Source organism: Opisthocomus hoazin, chromosome 2, assembly GCF_030867145.1.
Source record: "Opisthocomus hoazin isolate bOpiHoa1 chromosome 2, bOpiHoa1.hap1, whole genome shotgun sequence".
NCBI lineage: Eukaryota > Metazoa > Chordata > Aves > Opisthocomiformes > Opisthocomidae > Opisthocomus > Opisthocomus hoazin.
In genome coordinates, this window is record NC_134415.1 from 6,336,245 (window position 1) to 6,352,392 (window position 16,148).

Here is a 16,148-nt window from a genome sequence, read left to right on the forward strand (position 1 = left end):
AGGGAGTGAAAAAAACAAAGACAAATGTGAGAAGAAGAAAAGCGGAGTTTGCAGCTGAGCTGTGAGAAGAACCAGAGGTCATAAGGGACAGAGCTACAGGAAATCTGTCCACGATGGCAGCAGGTGCAGGGGGGAGCCCATAGACTGATGCCTCCTGGAAGCGAAGGCACGGCACAAAGAAGCAGCTATGTGTAGACAATGCGAAGCAGAGAGGCCGAGACGAGGCGTGGAAAACAGAGGGGGCAATTCTGAGCCGGCGCGAGGGCTCAGGAAGCCGTTTGAGGAGCACAGAGGCAGCAGCACTGCCTGCAGTACACAGCGGGGATTGTTAAAATTTGGTGGGATTTCTGATGCGGTGTGTAATGCTGTAGGTTCGCAGTCGATTTCAACTGGAGAAAGGTTTTTGGTGGGGAAAAAAAAAGGCTTAAATCCACATCTGTTCCCAGTTTACTGTAGAGGCAGAGAAACGCTCTTGCCAGCACAAGGCAGGCTGTAGCACAGGGGAAGCGAAGGAAGGCACAGCTAGAGAAGAAGCAGTGGAGGGAGTGGGCAGGACCATTTCTTCTGGCAGCTGTGCCTGTGTATGCCACCATAATGAAAACTGGAAATTAAGAAACAGCAAAACACTCCAGCTCCCTCCTGTCTCATCTAACATAGAAGATAGCTACGTAGTATCCGCTGTTAGGTGTGCTCTTCTGTGTAGTCTCTTACGCCATCCATCTCGCTCTAAACACCTAAGCACTGCCTGAAAGTGCGTTAGGGCAAACTGTGGGTGGGCAGATTTCTTCGTCAGCTCTGGATGTCTCACCATGTCAATTGGATCAGCCCTTCCACGCAGGGCACAATTCGAACAGCATTAAAACCCACAAATACTGTTCTCACCTGCCAGTATTTGCTGCAGAAGTATACCTGCGTCCTGCACCTTTTTCTCCAGGCATGCTTTAAGTCTTCTGTAGAAACTATCTACCTTTTCCCTCCAACTCCTTTGCAGCGGTCTGAAAACAGATCGAGGGTGATCGTCCAAAAGCAGCTCCTCTCTCGATGAAGGAACAGATTGCCCTGTTCAGTGCATATTATATACACACGCACACACATCTACACATACCGCTGATTGTCTGCTGAAGTAAGGAACTACAGTCTGCTGAGTATTCTGCTGTGGTGGGACTTGTTATATATTCACACTGATGTGAGTACACGTGAGGTAAGGCAGAGTCACCTGAAGCAGAACTGTTGAAGTTTGGGATAAACTTTAACTCTTGGAGTAGGTTCAGAGAAAATGCAAAGAACCCGTTAATGAGGTTTCTTTCTGAGTGCAGATCATGCTTCTTTTGCTTTCTTTGAATATTAATTTAGAGAATAGTTACCTTTTGGTAGCTGTGGACTGATTAGTGTCTCTAGAACCTCTGCTGTTCAACATACAAGGAGGTGAAACAAGTCTGTTGCTGAGTTATTTCAGGTAGCATGAACAAGGGCTGGCTGCAAAGAGCTGCAGAAGGAACTTATGAGGCCGAAGGACTGGAAAATCAAACAACAGATGGAATTCACTGTGTATAAATTGAATCAGCACCTACCAGTAAGAACAATCCTAGCCTTTCATGTACGATGAAAAGCTCTGAGATGATCACTGCCACGGAGAAGGAAACTGTGGGATTAGATACCTACCAGAAAATATCAGCGAAGTGTGTGGCCGCAGTCAGAAAAAAGTAATCAAATGTTACAGGCTATCGGTAAAGGAACACAGCAGGAAAGATGAAGATGCTACCGTAGAAATCCATGGCTAACCTTCATCCTTACTTAGCCCCCTCATCCCAAAAAGCAGAAGCAGAAGAAATTCAGAGAGAGGCAAAAAAGGCAACCGGAGGTTCGGAGCAGCTTCTGCGCAAGGTCAGTCGGACTAGTTCAGCACTGCGCAGTTTGGAAAAGCGATCAGGGGACGTGATAGCACACACGGAAATCATCGGAGCCGCGAACGCGTCGGGAAGAATCTCTGTTTCCTCAAGCACAAGCATCTGGCAGCCCTCAAAGGCTGGGGGAACCTCTCGCCCGTGGGTGCTGGGGCCAGAAGCTGAAGCGGGCTCAGGGCAAGCACTTGGAGAGCGTGAGATCCACGGCGGGGGTACCGACAGAGCTGAGGAAGCCCCTGAGCGGAGGGCGGGAGAGTCCGAAGGGGAAGCGTGGTGTCTGCTGCCTTGCTCCTGGTGACTGCGCCAGGTTTGAGCTGGGAGCAGGGCCCTTCGTCTGCACCAGCACAGCTGCCCTTCGGGGACAAACTTCTCTCTGGCTGACAGGAGCTAGCACGGACATCGTCTGAGCCAGCCACGCTGCGGCAGGGCCCGAGGAAGAAGGAGAAGGATGCGTGGCTATTTTTGGCATGTGAGGCCCAGCTGCTCACTGTCTCCTCTCACAAGTCAGGAAGGGCACGGAATGGAACAGGAGGTCAAAACTCACTTAGCGTGTCCTGTATTCCTTAATAAATGGACTGAAGCCAGAGAACATCAGCAAGCTGTCAGCTGTTAGATAAACCTGGGCGCTTTTTTAGCACTTTTCTGAATCTTATGAAAACTTCCCTGTGCACAGGACAGCATTTTTACCTTACAACAGCATTTGCTGCGTCTGAGAAGGCAGAAGCATTCTTGAGTTTACTCTCAGCAAGTTTGCTGATGACACAAAGCTGGGAGGAGAGGTGGATACACCGGCAGGCTGTGCTGCCATTCAGCGAGACCTGGATAGGCCACAGAGTTGGGCAGAGAGGAACCTGATGAGGTTCAACAAGGGCAAGTGCAGGGTCCTGCACCTGGGGAGGAACAACCCCATGCACCAGTACAGGCTGGGGTGGACCTACTGGAGAGCAGCTCTGTGGAGAGGCACCTGGGTGTGCTGGGGGACGACAGGTTGACCATGAGCCAGCAGCGTGCACTGGCTGCCAAGAAGGCCAATGGGATCCTGGGGTGCATTAGGAGGAGTGTGGCCCGCAGGTCGAGGGAGGTTCTCCTCCCCCTCTACTCTGCCCTGGTGAGGCCCCATCTGGAGTACTGTGTCCAGTTCTGGGCTCCCCACTTCAAGAAAGATGAGGAGCTACTGGAGAGAGTCCAGCGGAGGGCTACGAGGATGGTGAGGGGACTGCAGCATCTCTCCTAGGAGGAAAGGCTGAGGGAGCTGGGCTTGTTCAGCCTGGAGAAGAGAAGGCTGAGAGGAGACCTTATAAATGCCTACAAATATCTGAAGGGTGGGTGTCAGGAGGATGGGGCCAGACTCTTTCCAGTGGTGCCCAGCGACAGGACAAGGGGCAATGGGCACAAACGGAAGCAGAGGAAGTTCCAGCTGGACAGGAGGAAGAACTTCTTCCCTCTGAGGGTGACGGAGCCCTGGACCAGGCTGCCCAGGGAGGCTGTGGAGTCTCCTTCTCTGGAGATATTCAAGACCCGCCTGGACAAGGTCCTGTGCAGCCTGCTCTGGGTGACCCTGCTTCGGCAGGACGTTGGACTGGGTGACCCACAGAGGTCTCTTCCAACCCCTACCACTCTGTGATTCTGTGATTCTTGAAGACTAGCATGGGTGGAGGCAATCTTGAAAAATGCTGATTTCATGTACGTGGCTAATATAGTGGATATGATGATCCCTGACTGAAGGAGGTACTACTTTAGCAAAGGTAATAAAAAGCTGCCGTCAGTGGGCAGTCATAAGCTTGTATCAAGCTCATAATTATGGGTACAAACAGAAATAATACCAACTGTCAGCAGAGAAAGACTAGGGATAACAAAAGCTGATGCATGTGTTAACTAGGGAGGAGAAGATACACGGGAGATGATGGAGGGCTAAAATTATCTAAAAGACAAAATATGAGAGGGTATTTTAGCAGAAATTCATGTTGTTGCAATGCTATTTAAGTTCAAGGGGACAGCCTCAGGAAGGCTACAGTGACCTTAGGAAAAGGACTTGAAATTATTTGCTGCCTGTTGTTATGGGTTAACCCTGGTAGGCAGCTCAGCCCCAAGCTGCCACTCATTCCCTCTCCTCCCTGGGTGGGACAGGGGAGAGAATCAGAAATGTAAATGTGAGAAAACTCACATTTTTTGGGGTGAGATAGAGACAGTTTGATAGGGGAAGCACAAGCTGTGTGTGCAAGCAAAGCAAAATAAGGAATTAATTTGCTACTTCCCCTGGGCAGGCAGGTGTTCAGCTGTTCCCAGGAAAGCAGGGCTCCGTCACGCGTAACGGCTACTTGGGAAGACAGTCGCTGTAATTTTGGACGTCCTCCCTTCCTCCTTCTTTCCCCCAGATTCTACTGCTGGGCATGATGCCGTGCGGACATATGGTCTGGGACTCCTCTTTGGTGGCTGGGGTCTGGTCTGGGACCCCACTTTGGTCGCTGGGGTCAGCTGTCCCAGCTGTTTCCCCTCCCAGTTTCTTGTGCCCCCCAGCCTCTTCGCTGCTGGGGCTGTGTGAGAAGTGGAAAAGGCCTTGAGGTGGGTGTAAGCACTGCTGAGCAGTGACTACCACATCTCTCTGGTATCAACACTGCTCACAAATCCAATCCAGAGCCCTACACAAGCTACTATGAACCAAATTGCCTCTGTCCCAGCCAAAACCTGTAGATACGCATAAATGATAGCACCTTGCAACAAAATCCAGGAGCGCTGTGTGTGACATCGAGAGACGTGAAGCCATGCGGGAGTAACGAAAATACATCTGGAGCAGAGATTGATTCCACGTTTAAGCTACAGAAAGCCAGCAAATACCACACTACCTAATTGTATGTACGCCTTGCTGAAACCAGTGAGTCTCTGGCACTCTGGAGAGCTGCCCGGCGGAAAAGGACCTGGGCGTGCTGGTCAACAGCTGCTGAACATGAGCCAGCAGTGTGCCCAGGTGGCCAAGAAGGCCAGCGGCATCCTGGCTTGGATCAGGAATGGTGTGGCCAGCAGGAGCAGGGAGGGGATCGTGCCCGAGTGCTCAGCACTGATGAGGCCGCACCTCGAGTGCTGTGTTCAGTTCTGGGACCCTCACTACAAGAAGGACATTGAGGGGCTGGAGCTTGTCCAGAGAAGGGCAGCGAGGCTGGGGAGGGGTCTGGAGAACAAGTCTGATGAGGAGCGGCTGAGGGAGCTGGGGCTGTTCAGTCTGGAGAAGAGGAGGCTGAGGGGGGAACCTTATCGCTCTCTACAGCTACCTGAAAGGAGGTTGTGGTGAGGTGGGTGTTGGTCTCTTCTCTCAACTAACCAGCGACAGGACAAGAAGAAATGGCCTCAAGTTATGTCAGGGGAGGTTTAGATGGGATATTGGGAACAATGTCTTCACTGCAAGAGTGGTCAGGCACTGGATCAGGCTGCCCAGGGAGGTGGTGGAGTCCCCATCCCTGGAGGGGTTCAAAAAACGTGTGGATGTGGCACTTGGGGACATGGTTTAGCAGGCATGGGGGTGATGGGTTGACGGTTGGACTTGATCTTGGAGGTCTTTTCCAACCTTAATGATTTTGTGACCTTCAAAGGGCTCATAATTCCAACCTATGACTCTATGATTCTATAAAATTGTATGCTATGCTGATCATATCATTCTGTTAAAAACCCAAGGCTTTAATTATATCTACAACTTAGTGCCGTTATCATTCTGCTGAGGATCGCTGTAGTGTTGGGTGACAAAACTCCTTTCACGTAAAACCTCTCCTGGCCCAGTTGGGAACAAATCACCTAGAAGAAGTCCCATGCAAATATCTGGTGGAGGTGCAGTTATTTTTGGAGCCGGGGAACCAGATTTACTCCGGTATAAAGATATCAAATAGCTCGTTCTCCGATCTAATAAAAAGCAACAGATGGCTCTTCCGCTGTGCATTGTGGAAAGGGTCTACCAAGAGAAGTGGTCAACCATGGAGAAAAGAGAGTCTGACAAAGCCAGAGAAGGTCCCCGAGGCCATGCTCCGACTACCTCATTCATTCTGAGAAAATATTGCAAGTTGCATCAGGGGAGGTTTAGGTTGGATATCAGGAAAAATTTTGTTACTGCAAGAGCAGTCAGGCATTGGACCAGGCTGCCCAGGGCAGTGGTGGAGTCCCCATCCCTGGAGGGGTTCAAAAACCATGTGGATGTGGCACTTGGGGACCTGGTTTAGCAGGCATCGGGGTGTTGGGTGGATGGTTGGACTCGATGATCTTAGAGGTCTTCTCCAACCTTAGTGGTTCTGTGATTCTACGCGTGGCAGAGGCGGCTCTGCTGGTCCCCTCAGGCTGATGGGGACGGGGAGCGGGACCGCAGCCGCCCTCTCCTCCCTCCTCACTTCCCGCCGGTGCCCTGCAGACCTGGGCGAAGGGAAACCGCACAGCCTGAGACCGCCTGCCCGGGCACCGGGCCCTTCGCTCTCCGCTCCTGCGCCCGGACCCCGCACCGAGCACCGCCCTGACAGCACCGCGGCCCGGCCCGCCCGCGGCCCTCTCCCGCCCCGCGGCCCGCCCCCGGCTGGGAGGGGCCGGCGCCACCGCCGCTTTCCGCCCCGGGGAGAGGTGGGGGGGGAGGCCGGGATGTGGCGGTGGCAGCCCCGGCCGGGCGGTACCGACGGGCGGGGCGGCGGCGGCGGGGGGGAGGCGGCGAGCTTAGGTGAGCGGGGGGCGGCCTGCGGGCCCGGGGGATGCTGAGGGGGATGGCGGGCCGGGCCGGGCGTGAGGGGGGGGTAACCCCGCCGTTACCCCCCTTCCTCTCCCCCCGCTCACGCCGCCGGCCCGGCGGGGCAGGTGCCCGCCCGGAGGAGCTGGAAGGGGTGCGGGGCGCCGAGCGAGGCCCGTGGACGGGCCGGGGGCCTGGGGGAGGGAGGCTGAGCCCGAACCGGGGCCGGGGCCCGCAGCGCTTTTCCCGGCCGGGGAAGGCGGGTGGGGGAGACACACACACACTGGTGGATTTAGGGCTTTTAGGTGAAAAAATACGGATCTTTCACTTCGATGCCTGGAAGTTTTAGGACTTCAAATGTTTTTTTTTTAACTCCCCGGTGATGTTAGCATTGATTTCGCAGTAAGTGTAGGCTAAGTGAGCGTGTTCCAACGTTGAAGTAACATCATTGTTATTTTCTGAACTCAAAAAAGTCATGGAATCGGAGAATCGGAATGCTTTAGTTTCATAGAAGCATAAAAAAAAATAATAGAATCATAGAATGCTTCAATGTCATAGGGAGTGCTTTAATTTCTTAGAATCATAAATCATAGAATCAGGGAATGCTTTAATTTCATAGAATCATAAATCATAGAATCAGGGAATGCTTTAACTTTATAGAATCATGAATCGTAGAATGCTTTAATGTCATAGGGAATGCTTTAATTTCATAGAATCATAAAAAATCAGAATCGTAGAATGTTTTGATTTTGTATCATAGAATGCTTTAATTTTGTAGAGTCATTAAAAAATCATAGAATCATAGAATGCTTTAATTTCATATCATAGAATGCTTTAATTTCATAGTCATCAAAAATCATAGAATCACAGAATGCTTTAATGTCATATGGAATGCTTTAATTTTCCTAATTAATTTTCTGAATTAATTAATTTTTATTTAATTACTCTTCGCTGGATAAAGAACTGGCTGAATGGCTGAGCGCAGAGAGTGGTGGTGAATGGAGTTAAATCCAGCTGGTGGCCGGTCACAAGTGGTGTCCTCAGGGCTCAGTTTTGGGTCCGGTCTTGTTTAACATCTTTATCAATGATCTGGATGAGGGGATTGAGTGCTCCCTTTGCGAGTTTGCAGATGACACCAAGCTGGGTGGGAGTGTTGATCTGCTCGAGGGCGGGAAGGCTCTGCAGAGGGATCTGGACAGACTGGATCGATGGGCTGAGGTCAACTGTGTGAGGTTCAACAAGGCCAAGTGCCCGGGTCCTGCCCTTGGGTCACAACAACCCCATCCAATGCTGCAGGCTTGGGGAGATGATCTTAAGAGGGCTTTTCCAACCTACGATTCTGTGAATTTCATGGAACCATAAAAAATCATAGAATCATAGACTGCGTTAATTTCGTGTCATAGACTGCGTTAATTTGATAGACTCAGAATCCTTCAATTTCACTTCAGTCAGTGTGAAAGCAGTTATATGGATACAAAGATGTATTATTAATTTATTTTTTTTTTTAATAACCAACTGCAAAGAGGGAATTAACATTGCACTTAGAAAAGTCACCCATGTAGTACCTCCAAACTTGGCTTAGAGGAAGAAAAAGGAAACTCCCACATTAACAGGGAACCTGTGCGTGTATACTTCTATGAAAAACTGAGTTTTGTAAGACTGTGACCTCCGGTGTGGATGAGCTGCCCTCCTTCTCCTCCCTCGGAGCAGCAGCCGTCAGCCGGCCCCAGCAAGGGCTGCCCGCATTACCGACACTGGTGCTGGCGAACGTCCGGAGCCGTGGGGAAATTCTGGAAAAAATCCACTTCACCTTTCCCGGGAGAGCTGGGTGAGAAAGGTGTGTTGCTCGCCCGGTTTGCCTGCTGCCTTTTGGGTTGTTTGGGGTTCTCTGAGCTCCATTAGTCCAGCCAGACTTTCTGCAAAGACTTCAGTCGTCCTTGCCGACATGTCAGTAGAGAACAGCTCATTCACGCTTTGGTAATCCACGCTAATCTTTGTGTACAAGTGCTTGAGTAACTTTTTGCTGTGCTTTTGAATAGTGATTTAAGAGCTCTGCAGCAAAGTGCTTTTACAAGAAAGGCTTTTACAAAATACGCCGCGGAAGGTAGAGCAGCAAGCGCTACTGGTGATTGAAAGTAAATGAGAGTTTTCAAAGAAATGAACAAAGTACGCTGGCGTGCGTTACCTCTGGCTTTGTCTTTTCGTATTCTTTCATTTACTTGCTAATTTGCGATTGGCCTTATGGTAACTCATGAAAATCGGAGAAGTTCTACTTTATTAAATTTTTCTTGTTGTTTAAGTACGAAGTCCCTGCAGTGGTGTTGTGTCGGTATTCCCCCATCTCATTGCTGAAGTTGTGGTTCCTTCCAGGAAGGCATCGAGGGTGTTTTTCCAGTTGAAGCTACAGTAGATTTTTGCTACCGATAGGGCTTTTAGGCACTTAATGAAACTGGAAAGTAGGGATGCTTGAGATAAATATTTGATTTAAAAAGAAAAAAGCTGAGTTTAGGGGTTTGTGGTAACTTAAAATGTTGTGGTCGTGGTTGGTTAAGGGAGTGTAAACAAACCCTGAAGTGCTCACAAACAGTGTTCTGTGCTCTTGAGATTAAGACCGTGTCCAGCTATGTCTTTTTTTTCTCACTACCCAGTGCTTATGCTATCAAAGTTACCAGTTTTCTGTATAGTTCTTTGAGAATGGGCGGTGAAAATAACCCGCTCTCATGCACGACGCTGAGGATCGCAGTGCAGCAGCACGGACCTCTGAAGAGCCATCAGAGGAGAGTATTGTATTGCCGCCGGCTTCCTCCCTCTCTAAATTTAGATAAATCGGCCTTTGTTCTCGTCAGCAAAGTGAAGTCAAAAGTTTGTGCCTAAGCTGCTGCTGCTGGAATTGTAGTGGGGCCGTGTCAGCAGAGAGGATTTATTAGCACCAGCATAAATTAGTTGTGACGAACAGGAAGACAGAAAGCACTCCAAACAACGTTTTGTGCTCACAAAAGCGAAAACCCGAAAGGTTAATTCTGACTTTGTCCACAAATTAGGCACGCTCGGTTAGGCTTTTTTTGCTCGCCGTAACTTGGGCCTCCGACAGCTACGGAACCACCTGACCTTTCAATCGAGATTTACTGGAGGATATAACACCTCCCGAGCGCTCGTTGGGAGTTACGATATTTTTCATTTTAGCGTTGGATTTCCTTGGGTAAACCTTCACTCTGATTGAGCTGCAGACACGCGGTGGATTTTTCTGGCTTTGGCCATAACGCGTCTTAACGGCTCCCGTGGAAAGGGGTTTTCTTACCTCCTTCGGAGTATCGGCCTCGAAGGTGAGCGGAAAGGAACCTGCGGAGTTGCCATAGTGATTTCCGAGTTCATCCTTAGCATCGTGTGTCTTTTTCCAGAGAGTGGCCCTTTCATGCTATGTCACTTAAATTAGGATTGAGCCCAGGGTATCTTGTAATACTATTCAGTATTCTTGAAGGAAAGCTGCTGTGAAACCCTTGTGTGTTCGGGATGAATGTGCCCTTTGTACATCAGCAGTCACACGAGGGGAAACTTGGCCTGCTGGCACTGAACAAAGGCTGCTGTGCCTGTGCTAAGCACGGTAGTATCCTTATTTGGAGGTGTTTACTGAATTCTGTGTAATGTTAACTATTTAACACTCCATTTAATTTTCTTTTTTCTTCTCTTCTAGCGTGTAGGCATAGATTCCATGAACTGCTCACCTGAAAAAGAAATTTTCTTTCGGGGAGAAACCTTTCTTTATCGAGCCTCCTGGCCACTGCTGCTGTGGGAGCCGAGATCCGCTTTGTTTGTTAAACATGGGGTTTCTGTATGGAAATTGAATTAGCTATTGACGTGGAGTTACTTCCCTGTTTACTGATGCCGAGAATGTGAAGTGGCTTAATGACTAATCTGAAGTCTGCAGACAGAGCGGTGAGATCACGTGCCTGCCTCGAGTAGGGTTTCTTTGTTCGGCGTGATTCCTTTGGGGCACGCGGAATTTGGATTCTGCCGCCGCTTTGTACGGACTGTACAGTGCTGCGCTCGCTGTTTCGGACTCTCCTTCGTCTCAGAGCCACGCTTCCTTCCAGCACATCTCTTATTATCTCGGTGTGATAAATTACTAATTGGGACCCTGCTGCCTAATGAACGTGATCGGTGGCATTTGCTGTTCTTTCTCACCCCCTCCTCCCTTTCCTTCCTCGCTCGCTGCCTTACAAATACGTGTGTGAGTTGTGTGACCCCCGTGTCAGAGTAAATTGTCTTACTGCTTGCCTTCTGTCAATATCATTATTTGTAACAGCAACAAGTGTAAAAAAAACATTTAGATTTTACCTTGAAAGGTAAATATTTACTACATAAACAGCTGTGTAGTCAGAGTTAGGGATGGAAATTGAAAAGTGCATTTTCTTAATGGTGCTTAGGAAGCTCCTTTCGTTTCAGAAGTGTGTGCGTTACCTGCATGTACAGATTGGCTCCAGCAGCACCCGAGTCAGAACTGCAAATGTAACAATAATTTGCTAAACACAGCGTATGTATGCTCAGATGGTGGAATCTCCTCAGACAGGAGTTGCGTGGGAGAAGTGGCTGCTTGAAACTGGGAGCAGAGTGAAAGTGGGATGTGTGAACATTCCCTGCTCTCTCCAACGACAGAAGAGTTGGTTGGTTGGAGGGGTTTAGTGGGCTCCGGTTGAAAGGTTTCTTCTGCTGGGCTGAGAGGTCTGTGGGGCAGGAGACTGTTACAGAGGCAGATCTGTTAGCTGAGCGACTTTGAGGCAACCAGTGGAACGAGAAGTCAAGACTTTGATCGTGGGTATTGTAACACCGGGTAAGAATGAAAGTATCTGTGGGAGAGGCAGGAACTGGGAGTTGATATTATTAAATTTTCTGAATTGTTTTGTAAGTCTCCAGATCAGTGTAAGGTGAGGCGTGCGGCATCAATGTGGCTTTTCAAGACCTTGCTAAATTCTGCATCATCATCACAATAATAATACTACTGGAAAACTAGAATCAAATGACAGTGATGTTTTCAATGTGCCTGTAGATAATGAAGTCTGATGATGGCTTCACGACTTTGCTGATTGGTTGGGTGAACAGGATGGTCCCTAGCTCAGCTTATCTGTCTGGCAGTACTTTGAGTTTAAATTGGTGGTCAGGCCTTTTGATCTGAGAAGTATTGAAGGAAACCATTCCTAGGGTCTTTTTGTTTTGTTTTTGGAAAGCCAGAAAGTCTCCAGAGAGCTTGGGACGAGGAAAGACAATTTCTTCTTGCTAGTAAGCTGCTTTCTTGCTGTTTTAGTGGGATACTGAAAGCATTTTGTTTCCCATCCTTAATGATAGATGGTAAGCATCCTTTCCACTGACATATCAGCTTAGTTTGATGGATTATCACTATCACAGATACACAGGCATCTGGAATGGTCCTGGTGGAGACTACCTGCAAGGTCAAATGCCTACAGCCGCAGCCTTTTTCCTTATGTTATAGCCATCTAATTCTTGTGGTCTGGTTGTTCCCCTTCCCATGCACTGTTTTACTGCAGGGACACACTCCGAGGTTCCAGGGAAAGAGCATCATCAAGCCTGTTCAGTCCAGTAAATCCAGGCAGCCTCAGCCCCATAAAATATCTGACTTCTTGTTGTGAGGCTAAGCTGGTTGTATCAGGGAGGGCTTGTTTTCCCCTGTTGTTGGAGAGCGTGGCTTTGGAGACAAGAGCTCTGTTGGGGTTTTGGCCAGGGATGGTGACTAAGGCAGGGAGGAGGCTGGGTTTCATGCGCTGGGCTAAGGTCCGGGTGGTTCCCATTGCTCATGGCCCGTGGAGACCCCGGTGATGGGGGGAGTGGGCAGCGCAGCTGCTTGCTGGGGCTTGGCTGTTGTTGAGCAGTGCGTTAACCTGTCAGTGTCTGCACTGAACGTTGAGGCTGCGACCGGTGGGAGCTGAGCTGTGGATGTGTTGCGTTCCCAGCTCCGCTCTTGAACAGCGGTAGGCTCACCAATGTCACGAGAGCGGGACAGACAGCTGCTGAGTTTGGTGGTGTTTGACATGGCTGTAGCAAGGTTTCCTGCAGTTTAACATCTTTGTGGTTGCCGTGTCCCCAGTGAGGGTGACACGGAAGGGGTGCCAACATCTGTGCGTCAGGTCTCAGGGTCACGAGATGCTCTTGGACACCGTGGATGGTCCCAGGCTGTGCTGCCGCTGCAGTGGGGCAGCGCTGCTTTGGCAGGGGGCCGTGCTGGAACTTCGCTCCCGTCCTGCTGGAGCCCTTGTTTAGGACAGCAGGACATTTTTATTTGATAAGAGCAGTGAAAATCTTCAGGAGACCCTCACTGAAGTTGAGTGAGAAGGGCCTGGTTGCCATTGCCTGGAGCGCAGAACCAGTGCAGCTGATCCTCCGTGACTTTTTGCTCCCAAACTAGTTAATAATCAACAGATTTGATTGTTTCTCTTCCCCTGGGAAACCTGAATGTGGCCATGACTAAGACAGCTGCTGTAGTGTTCCTGTGCTTGTGGTCTGCCAGGGTCTTGGACAGACTTGGCCGGGAGAAGAGCTGATCCCCTTGGAGCCGTGCATCGGTGCTGGCTGGCTGCTTCCTCTGAGGGCGGAGAGCAGGGGACAAATCCCGCTTCGTCAGAGGTCTCAGGTTGCTGTAAGGCAGGAAAATCCTGCCTCTCTCTTTGTGTGCAGCGAGCACTAGTGGTAGGGCATTTGTGCTTTTAGCAGATGATTGGGAATTTTCTTGCTACAGCGCCAGCTTTTGCCAATGGCAGAGATTTCCGTGGGATCATCTGCTCCAGGGCCAAGTTAGGAACCATTTCGTTAGCCAAGGAGGTGTTCTCTGCCTGCCTTGAGTGTAGTTATGATGCTTTGTTTTTCAGAAGTATATTTATTATCATCTTTTTGTGTAGAACGTAGGGCTGGGAACTAATAACCAGTGTTGACATTTTGGGGAGAACAATCCATGGGACTTCTGATTGCCCTGTGTGAAATCTGCTGGCTTGGCCAGTTTTTCTTCAGGGCCTTCTGTTTATCGCTTAGAGCGCGGCTGGTAAGGTTTTTCATCTTTGGGTTGAATAGGCTGTGGATATTTATGCCATTGGCTTTCCAAATTAATTTCACATAATTTTAAAATAATTTAGCTTGGTTATAACTAGTGATAACAGTGTGTAACGACACTTTTGCTGTGTTTCTGGTGAGCTTGGTGTAGCGCTGAGTTTCTGGATGAGGGTCCAGACCTTTCTGCTGGGTTTGGATATACACACTTCTTATGTTACTGCGCTTTGCGCTGCCAGGTCTCAGTGACACTGTGTGCTTTGCCTAGGCATTAAGTTGGAAGCCTGGGCATTAAGCATGGCCCTAGCAAGTTTAGGCTGGCTGTGGTTTTAATCTCAAAAGGCCAGTATGGCTATTCATTACAAGCTGTATAAGAAGTATATGGGGTTGCTGTCTTTCTTCCAGGTCTCTTCTTAGGAGCAATTGTTCTACGTGTTAGCTATCTAAAAAGGGTCTCTAATTACTTGAAAATCAGGATATAAAATATGAGAGAAGTTTTTAAAAGGAAGATTAAAATGCGGGGAGCTAAGCAGGGAATAATAATAGTAGTAATAATGATAGAAAAGCCAAACAGACCAGGTAAAGACACTGTGGAGGACAGCGTAAACCGGTTCTGAGGTATTCTGTGTAGCAGCCTGTGTATGTATTTTAAGCACCAACACTGCAAAGTAGAGGAAGAAGAAAGAGACCAGCCCCTAAATCCTTCAAATTCTAAATAAAACTGAGAAGGAGGAGATAAAGAAATAACTGTGTTTGTGCACTCAGTTATAGAGAACATCTACATCCGTGGCACAGTTGATGGCTGCCTGATGCAGCTGCGTGGCAGTGTTCAGGTTTGCCTTTTCCGTGCCCGCGTTACAGTTGGACTTCGTGCACTGGGTAGGGTAGAGGCAGTCTTCCCTGGGTGGAGGTGGGCTTCGTCCTTCCTTTGCCAGGAAATTTGTGTGAGTGGCAGGTTTTGTTGCAGCTGTTCAGAAGTGATGTTAGATTTTGTGTGTGTAATACCCTTGGCACCATTTAAGGGATTATGTTTTTGAAAGGCAAGTGTCTTCAGACAGTTACAGCCTCACAGATGGCTCCGTCTTGTCCTCTGGTTGGCAAGCAGCCTAGGAAAAGGTATCAAAGGATTTTTCAATATAGCAAACTGAATAATGCCTTGAGAGAAATGCTTTCCAAGGTTTGTATAGCCAATAAAAAAGCCTCAATAATAAACTTTTTGTGAAATAACTGCAGTAGATCAGAGTGACATTGAAGTGATGCTCATGAGCATCATTTAATCACCAGCTAACTACTAAAGGTCTGCTGCTGTGGAGCAATAGGAGTTCCTCTGTTATTATGCCTTGCTGCGTCTGCCTTGCTTAAGGCACTGACCATCACTGACCATTTTGACGGAGCCCTGGCCCAGGCTGCCCAGGGAGGTTGTGGAGTCTCCTTCTCTGGAGATATTCAAGACCCGCCTGGACGCGGTCCTGTGCACCCTGCTCTGGGTGACCCTGCTTCGGCAGGGGGTTGGGCTGGGTGACCCACAGAGGTCCCTTCCAACCCCGACCATTCTGTGATTCTGTGATTCTGTGATCACTGAAGCTCGTGATTTCTCTCTGTGTGGATGCTGGATGCTTAAATGCTTGCTGAGAACCTGTTTATTTCAAGTACTAAACTTCATTCTGAAGTTTGTTCGTAGAAAGTCAGCTGTTTCCAGCTTCCAGGTTGTGATGAAACTTGTTTACTGACTTCCTTGTGACTCCTTTGTGGAGTTAAATCGGATAAATTGCTTTCTTGCAAAGTTTCATCTTCACAGATGAAACTCTTGAACTTTTGTTGTGTGTGTGTGGATAACTGGTGGAATACTGAAAATCCTGAGTCATGTATTTAGAACTTAGAGATATGATAGCACAGTTCAGGTTGGAGGGCACCTCGGGAGGTCTCTGGTCCCATATCACTGCTTGAAGCAGGGCTGGCTCTGAGGCTGTACCAGGTTGCACAGGGCTTTGTCATGTTGGGTCTTGAAAACCTCCAAGCTCCACTGCTTGCCTGCCCTCAGAGTGAAAAGGTTTTTCTCTGTATCCAGACTGAATGTCTCTTCTTTTAAGTTATGCCCATCCCTTTCTTGTCCTACCCCCGTGTGCTGCTGTGTGTGGGTTGCTGTTATCTCGCTGTTGGTTGGTATGTAGCGTCTTAGGAATGTTGTTCCTAGTAGAGGGTAATCAGGTGCCATGTATAACATCTTTAAAAGTTTTTGAGTAGCACACTTGACATTCTTTGATTTACTTTCCTTCCTATAGCATAAAATTAGCACAGTATTTGCTGGAATTTACTGTTGCTGCAAATATATCTTTATACCCAAAGAGGGCATTCTAACCTTAAAGATGTCCTTAGTTCTGCCTTCATGGCTTTCTCCAGTACAAAAGTCCTTGCTTATGACTCAGACTTTAAGGTAATTTAAGACATTTCATATGTTTTTGTTCAATAAAGCACTAAGACACTTTTATTGTACAGAAACGAAA

The 16,148-nt window shown here is 48.7% G+C and overlaps 1 protein-coding gene across 2 annotated transcripts in view; it reads left to right on the forward strand.

The window, feature by feature from the left end:
* Positions 1-6,891: 6,891 nt before the first annotated feature.
* The window catches only part of DISC1 (DISC1 scaffold protein), a 229,127-nt gene continuing 219,870 nt past the window's right edge, over positions 6,892-16,148 (forward strand). For both annotated transcript variants that reach the window (XM_075412179.1, XM_075412177.1), the window contains exon 1: positions 6,892-8,431. In XM_075412179.1, coding sequence (XP_075268294.1) covers positions 8,272-8,431 — 160 coding nt within the window. In that variant the 5' untranslated portion in view covers positions 6,892-8,271. The remainder of the gene's footprint in view (positions 8,432-16,148) is intronic.